The sequence below is a fragment of the Myotis davidii genome, unplaced genomic scaffold (genome assembly GCF_000327345.1).
Source record: "Myotis davidii unplaced genomic scaffold, ASM32734v1 scaffold148, whole genome shotgun sequence".
NCBI classification, from domain to species: domain Eukaryota; kingdom Metazoa; phylum Chordata; class Mammalia; order Chiroptera; family Vespertilionidae; genus Myotis; species Myotis davidii.
This window is the reverse complement of record NW_006299479.1, coordinates 3144417-3152766: the sequence shown is the minus strand read 5'-3', so window position 1 is coordinate 3152766 and position 8350 is coordinate 3144417. Positions and strand designations below refer to the sequence as shown.

Here is an 8350-nt window from a genome sequence, read left to right as displayed (position 1 = left end):
AGCATGAAATGGGTGAAGGGGGTCAAAAGGTACAAATTTATACCTTTTGCAAAGTTATAAACTAAATAAATCATGAGGCTATAATGTATTGCTTGAGGATATAATGTACAATATAGTTAACAATACGGTATTATATATTTGAAAGTTGCTAAGAGAATAGACCTTAAAAGTTCTAATCACAAGAAAGCAAAATTGTAACTATGGCGATATAAGTAGACTTACTGTGACGATCATTTCACAATATATGGGTACGTAAAGGGTATGTCAGAAAAAAATATTGCTAAGAAAAACGTCATAGATTTTACTGCCTATGTTTTCTTCTGGGAGTTTTATGTTTTCAAATCTTACATATAAGTCTTTAATTCATTTTGAGTTTATTCTTGTGTATGGTGTAAGAGTCTGGTTTAGTTTTATTTATTTTTTAAAATATATTTTATTGATTTTTACAGAGAGGAAGAGAGAGGGATAGTTAGAAACATCAATGAGAGAGAAACATCGATCAGCCGCCTCCTGCACACCTCCCACTGGGGATGTGCCCGCAACCAAGGTACATGCCCTTGACTGGAATCGAACATGGGACCTTTCAGTTCGCAGGCCGATGCTCTATCCACTGAGCCAAACTGGTTAAGGCTTAGTTTTATTTTTTAAATGTATCTGTCCAATTTTCCCAGCACCACTTATTGAATAGACTGTCTTTACCCCATTGTATGTTCTTGCCTCTGTTGTCATATATTAATTGGCCATATAGGCATGGGGCTCTCTGTTCTGTTCCACTGATCTATGGGTCTTTTTATGCCAATACCATGCTGTTTTCATTATTATACCTTGAAGTATGGTTTGGTATTAGATAGCATAATGCCTCCAACTTTGTTCTTCTTTCTCAAGATTGCTATTTGGAGTCTTTTGAGGTTCAATATAAGTTTTTGGATTATTTATTATAGTTCTGTGAAAAATGCTATTGGTATTCTCATTGGAGTTGCATTGAACCTATTGATTGCTTTGGGTAGTATGGACATTTTGAGGATGTTAATTCTCCCTATTCATGAACATGGTATATGTTTCCATTTATTTGTATCATCTTCAATTTCTTTCTTCAGAGTCTTATAATTTTTTGAGTAAAAGATTTTTATTGCCTTGATTAGACTTATTCCTAGGTATTGTATTTTATTTTATTTTTGATGGGAATGTTTTCTCAGTTTCTCTTTCTGTTAGCTCATTGTTGGTGTATAAAAATGCAGCCAAACTCTGAGTATTTTGTATCCTGCTACTCTATTGAATCAGTGTATCAATACTAGTAGTTGTGGAATCTCAAGAGTTCTCTCTATCTAGTATCCTGTCATCTGCAAATAAAGGCCGTTTCATTTCTTCTTTTCCAATTTGGATACGTTTTATTTCTTTTTTTTATATATATATATTTTATTGAGTTTTTACAGAGAGGGAAGGAGAGAGATAGAGAGTTAGAAACATCGATGAGAGAGAAACATCGATCAGCTGCCTCCTGCACACTCCCCACTGGGGATGTGCCCGCAACCAAGGTACATGCCCTTGACCGGAATCGAACCTGGGACCCTTCAGTCCGCAGGCCGACGCTCTATCCACTGAGCCAAACCAGTTTCGGCCGTTTTATTTCTTTTTCTTATCTCATTGCTGTGGCTAGGATGTCCAGTACTATGTTGGATAAGAGTGGTAAAGGTGGACATCCCTTGTACTTCCTAACCTTAAGTGGAACGCTTTTAGTTTTCCCCCACTGAGTATGCTGTTAGCTGTGGGTGTGTCATAGATGGCCTTTATTACGTTCAGGTATGTTCCCTTCCCACTTTATTGAGAGTTTTTATCCTGCGTGGGTGCTGGATCTTGTGAAATTCTCTTTCTTCATCTATTGACATGATCATATGAATTTTATCCTTCATTTTGTTTATGTGTTGTAATATATTAATTGATATGCATTCCAAGAATGAACCCACTTGATTGTGGTGTATGATACAAAAAATTGGGTTTATTGAGTTTAGAGGGAAATGATTGATTTGCAGATACTGTACTAGCCTTGCATCCTGGGAATAAATCCCACTTGGTCATGGTGTATGATCTTTATAATGTATTGCTGGATTCGGTTTGCTAATATTTTGTTGAGGGTTTCTGCATCTGTGTCCATCAGGAATATTGGTCTATAATTTTCTTTCTTGGCAGTGTCTTTATCTGGTTTTAGAATCAGGATAATGCTGGCCTCATAAAATGAGATTGGGAATCTTCCCTCCTCTTGAATTTTTTGGGATAGTTTAAAGAGGATAGGTGTTAATTCTTCTTTGAATGTTTGGTAAAATTCACCTGTGAAGCCATCCAGTCCAGGACTTTTTTTTTTGGCGGGGGGCGGGGGGGAGTTTATGACAACTGTTTAAATTTAATTGGTTGAAATCAGTCTGTTCAGATTTCCTGTTTCTTCTTGATTCAGTCTTTGAAGATTGTATGTTTCTGAGAATTTGTCCATTTCTCCCATATTATCCAGTTGTTGACATATAATATAATCCTTTGTATTTCTGGGGTGTCATTTATGATTTTATTTGATCTCTCTCTCTCTCTCTCCTCGTTAAAGATTAATTAATCTTGTTATCATGTTTATCTCTCTAACGAACCAACACTTGGTTTCATTTATCTTTTGTTGTTGTTGTTTCATTGAGCTTTTGTAATTTTTAATTTAGACTCGATTTCATTTGTTTCCACTCTGATCTTTATTATTTTCTTCCTTCTATTCACTTTGAAATTTGTTTTTGTTGTTATTTTAAGTTCCTTTAGCTGTAAGGTTAGATTGTTTAAATGAAAATTTTCTTGTTTCCTGAGGTAGGCCTGTATTGCTATGAATTTCCCTCTTAGGACTGCTTTTGCAGTGTCCCATAGATTTTGGGTTGTTGTGTTATCATTTTCATTTGTCTCAAGGTATCTTTTGATTTCTTTCTTGATCTCCTTGTTAACCAATTCATTGTTTAGTAGCATGTTATTTAGCCTCAATGTGTTTCTGTGTTTCAGGCTTTTTCTTGTAATTAATTTGTAGTTTCATACTATTCTTGTTGGAGAAGATGCCTGATATGATTTCAGTCTTTTTAGATTTATTGAGATTTGTTTTGTGTCCTAACATCTGGTCTGTCCTGGAAAATGTTCCATGTGCACTTGCAAAGAGTGTATATTCTGCTTCTTTGCGGTGAAATGTTCTGAAAATATCAATTAAACTCATCTGGTGTAATGTGTCATTTAAGGTCTCGGTTTCCTTGTTGATTTTTCTGTCTGGAAGAACAGAACCCATTGATGTTGATGCGGTGTTGAAATCCCCTACTGTGACTCTATTACTGTCAACCTCTCCCTTTATGTCTATCAAGATTTGCTTTGTATATTTAGATGTTCCTCTGTTGGGTCCATATAACATCTTCTCTGCTTGGAAACTATGTCTCCCAAATCTCAATATGTGACTATTACTAAATCTTGTAAAGATTAAAGCATATTTGAGAGTAATAAATAGCTCCACAGCCTCAGCTGTGCAAGAACTGAAAAGTAACACGGAAGATGTTGTGGGGTTTTAGGCTCCAGGAAGTAGCCAGTGTGTATGGCTAATGGGACTTAACCTGCTGTCTTGCCCAATTATCCTCTGTCAAGGATGGTATTGTTTCCTGTGTTTAAACTTTTCCATAATGTTAGTCACCAGGGCTTCTACCAACCCACTTCCAGTGGCCTGTGCTGTTGGGCAACTGGATTTTTCTTTTTCTTTTTAAAAAAATATATTTTATTCATTTTTTTTACAGAGAGGAAGGGAGAGGGAGAGGGATAGAGAGAAACATCGATCGGCTGCCTCCTGCACACCTCCTACTGGGGATGTGCCCACAACCAAGGTACATGCCCTTGATCAGAATCAAACCTGGGACCCTTCAGTCCACAGGCCGACGCTCCATCCACTGAGCCAAACCATTTAGGGCTGGACTTTTTCTTAACCAAGCAATAAAAAAAGGCCATTACTCCAAATCAGCACGTATAGCTGGAAGGGCAAGTCATTTTATGAAATGGAAAACTGAAACTTATAAATCTACATCTATTGAGTAGATGAGAGTAGTCGATTAATTTTTAATCTTTAGGCTATCATTAAATATCAAACGATTCTCCAGTTTAAGTATTTGACGGCCAAATAACACATTTAAAACTCAAACAACATTGAAAAATACTCGAATGCTATAAAAACCAAGTGACAGCCGTTTACGACTGGGGGAAAAGGGATATACTGGATGGTTTGAACTGAAGATGTCGACACACAGTAATCCCTAAGCAGGAAAAGGCTTTCAAAACCTGACTGTGGCTCTCAGGCATCAGCCCAGCGGCTGTCTGAAACCCAGAGACTGTTAGCAGGGGAAGGAACACAGAAAGATGTTCACCTGCCCGTGTCCTTTTTGCCGGGCTTAGCAGCTAACTGCTTTTCTCTTTCAAGTATATCTGACTCCTGCACCCATGCCACCTTCTCCTCCTGCCCCGTTGTTCCTGCAGACATTGATGAGAGAAACATTGATCAGCTGCCTCCTGCACACTTCCCACTGGGGATGTGCCCGCAACCAAGGTACATGCCCTTAACCGGAATCGAACCTAGGACCCTTCAGTCTGCAGGCCGATGCTCTATCCACTGAGCCAAACCGGTTAGGGCAAGTTCTTTTTGTGTTTTTTTTTAACATTGGTATATTTTCATGAATCAACAGTCCCTCTTATCTTACAGTCATCAGCTTCACGTAGAGGTGTTTAGCATTATTGTCCAATGTGGGATGTCTCCCTTTACATTTTGAAACCCCTTCCTTCAGTGTGTCTAATCCAAGTTTCTTCTATGAAAGTTCCCAGAGAGTTTGTTTTGACTTTGCAGACTCAGCAAAGAGTGAGGTGAGGAAGCAGCCCTCTTCCTGTTGCTCCATAGCTGGAGAGCCAAGCGCTCCACCAGCCCTCCATCTCTGGCTCTGCCTCGGACCCGGGCAGGCTCTGCCCCACAGGGAGTCACCCCCAGAAACCTAGGCTGAGAAAACCTCTGCCATCAGGGACATCCTGGGCATTGCGGTGGGAAGAGAACATGGGAAGTCGCCCGTCCTTTGCATTTCCATGTACATTTAGAAGCAGTTTGACAATCCCGCCGCCACCCCACCCCCCACACCACAACCCTTCTGGAATGAGGGACAGCTTTGATCTAAATATTAGATCGAAGTAAACGGTTGTCACTTGGTTTTTATAGTATTCGAGTATTTTTCAATGTTGTTTGATTTTTTGGCAAAAACTGATGACACTATTGAGCCTTCTAAACCATGAACATAGTATATCCCTCCAGTATCTAGATGATTTTAAATACATACTATCCCACTGTTTCCTGAGCACAATGTGCCATATACCATTAGTCCTTTACATAAATTATCCCATAATCTTCACAACAAGGCTGAGAAGCAGGTTCTGGTATAATTGCCAAAGGCCACAGTTAACGAGAGGTGAGAACCCAGGCACTGGGCCTGCACAAGCTGCAGTCTCTTCTCCACTAAGTGGCCTTGCTTCTCTGAGCTGACAGCTGAGGGAGGGAGGAGGGGCTGGTGAGAAGGAGGGAGAGAGGGCGTGGTGGTGGGTGGATGGAAGAAGTTATCCAAGGGAAGGCCGACTTAGAGGGAAAGTTTCTCGAGGCTTCTTACACGTGTTCCCTCTCTTCTGCTCAGCATCTGCCTACCTGGATACAAAATGATTTGTCCACATAGCAATCGTGCCTCTCCCATTTCAGCGTTTACACCGGACGTCCCTGTAAAGAGCTGCCTGCCGGCTGCCCTTCCCCAGCTGCCGGATGCCCTTCAGGCCAGGTGGAGCGGAGAGCCGACCCTGCTGGTCATGCCGAACCCTTCTGTGAGTCTCACCATACCACACAGACTTGGGTTTATCTCCTCAGCCCCAATCACAGTGGCATCTCTCCCATGTGGGTTGAGGGATCGACACTGAAACTCTGTCTGGTATCAAGAGAGGGAGACCATCAGAGCCCACCCCTGGGGCTGAAAGTAAGGTAAGTGACCCTCTCTCTCTGTCTCTTGCAGGATGGCTGTCCCCTGAGGTCAAGACTGGGTCTCCTCCCTTCTCCCACGTTACCAATGCCTGGTCTCATGGGGTTAGTTTTGAACCTAACACGATGGCCTCATCCACCCCCCTCCCGGCTTCTGGCTCCAGGTCTAAGAAGCCTTTGGCCAAGATGGCTGGTGAGTGAAAGCAGACTCTGAATGCTGTTCTCGCTTCTGTGAGTGGTCCTCAGTGTCCCTGGTGGTGAGGCGGGGGCCTGCCTGGCCCAACCCAGGGGAGAGGTGCAGGGAGGCTGACGGTGGGGACTCCTGCCTTGGTTTTGGTGCCTGAGGAGAGGCGGCGTGCATCCCTGGGACCTTCAGTCCTTCTGACTCAGCTAACTCTCCTAGCTCGAAAACCATGGTGCTGAGTGCCTCGCCTTGTGTGTCTCTTGTCATCTAAATCTTCCAGAATCATTCAAAGAAGGGGCCAAGCAGAGAGAGAAAACACATCCATCTCCGGAACACCAGACTTTCTGTCCCCACCAGAAGCTGGGGAGCTGAGCTGAAATCATTATGGAGTACTGATAATATCCCAGACACTGCATGATCCCAGTTAATCTTCAACAACTAAAACGAACCCCTTTTACAGATGAGGAAGTGGAGACGTAGTCTGACTTGCTTAAGGCCATGTAGAAAGCCAGCAGGTCCATTCAGATCTCTGTTTGACTCCAGAGTGTAGGTCCCCAAGCACCAAGCTCTGTGCTCCCTGGGGCTCTGAGCAGTGGCCCTCTTCCATACTTTCCTTTTCCTTTTAGCAACTACCTAGGGTTGCTCAGGGCCAAACAGATGCTAGTCCCTCCCCCTCTTTCTCTTCCATAATGGCTGACCCACCTTCCTCCAGATCTGATTCCCCTTCACTGCGAAAAATGAGTTTGGGGGCTTGCTGATCCTTCTAGCTTCACGTAGCTCTACTCACAGACTCGCAGATGGTCCACTGGTTGAGTCTAGAAGTTCTGGGTAGGGTAGGCCCACCCAAGGGCCTGGAGCAGGGCACGGCCGTCTTTCCCAGTCAGACTGGTAACACCGCCAGGGTTCTTTCCCCCCACCCCCCTCATATTGTTATACCAAGGCTTTTTCCAAAATGTAGGTATAATTGACATACAACATTATATTTGTTTCAGATGTATAAGTGATACAGTATTTATATATTGCCAAATGGTCAGCACAGATTTAGTTAAGATCTGTTACCATACAGACAGAATATTTTTTCTATTGTAGACACTTTTAAAATCTATTCTCTCAGCAACTTTCAAATATGCAATGCAATATTATTAACTACAGTCACTTGCTGTAGGACTTATAAAATAGTCAGAGTTCTTATGTCTTCCCCAAAACTTTTTTTAAAAAGTATCTTTTTATTAGTTTCAGAGAGGAAGGGAGAAATAGAGAGGGATAGAAACATCAATGATGAGAAAGAATCATTAATCAGGTGCCTCCTGCACACCCCCTATTAGGGATTGAGCTTGCAATCTGGGCATGAGCCCTGACCGGGAATCAAGGCGGGGCCTCCTGGTTCATTAGGTCCATGCTCAACCACTGAGCCACACCAGCCGGGTGGGAAACTTGTAGGATAGTGGGAACTTCGGGCAGGTCCTGAGGATGTGCAGAATAGCCAGGCAGTAGGTCCGAGAGTCGGGCGGTACTGGCCAATGCAGGAAGGGGGGCAGGTGCAGGAAGGCCGGGGGGATTCCTGGCCCCATCTCCCCTCTATGGCTGGGAGGAGGCGGCCTGGTGAGAATTAGGCCTGAGCAGAGTTTCTCCCGCAGGTTGGCTCAGGCAGGCGCTGTCCAAGAAGCCCAAGGAGATGCCTGTGTCCCAGGAAACCGCCTCCAGTCATGCTCCACCCCGGCGCGCGGATGATCCCCCATCCCCAGGCCCCAGCTCCTCTGCATCGGCTGAGTCTTCTGCTGCCCTGCCACCTGCACTGGAGAGCGCCTCCGGCAGCAGCAGTGGTGGGGGCGCCTCCTGCAGCAGCAGTGGTGGGGGTGCAGCCAGCAGCAGCAGTGATGGGGGTGCCCCCAGCAGCAGCAGTGGCCGCTGGAGCAGGGACTACGACGTGTGCGTGTGCCACAGCGAGGAGGACCTGGCGGCTGTGTACAACTGAAAGAGTAATTGAAGTATCCTCCCGACCACCATCACATAATAATGACAAGCCATCTTTGTTCACAATGTTCATTACCAGAAGTTGTCTGATAATTAATATTAACAAATATTTGAGTTCTTTAAAAAGCCTGAGGTAAAATAATATACCTAGG

General features: G+C 43.5%; 1 protein-coding gene across 1 annotated transcript; it reads left to right on the top strand.

Moving 5' to 3' along the window:
- The first annotated feature begins 5637 nt into the window (after positions 1–5637).
- Positions 5638–8199, top strand: TIRAP (toll-interleukin 1 receptor (TIR) domain containing adaptor protein). Its single transcript, XM_015571331.1, has 3 exons — positions 5638–5889; positions 6075–6233; positions 7862–8199. Exons 2-3 carry the CDS (start codon positions 6167–6169, stop codon positions 8197–8199), a joined length of 405 nt encoding a protein of 134 aa, XP_015426817.1. The 5' UTR covers positions 5638–5889; positions 6075–6166.
- The last annotated feature ends 151 nt before the right edge of the window (positions 8200–8350 follow it).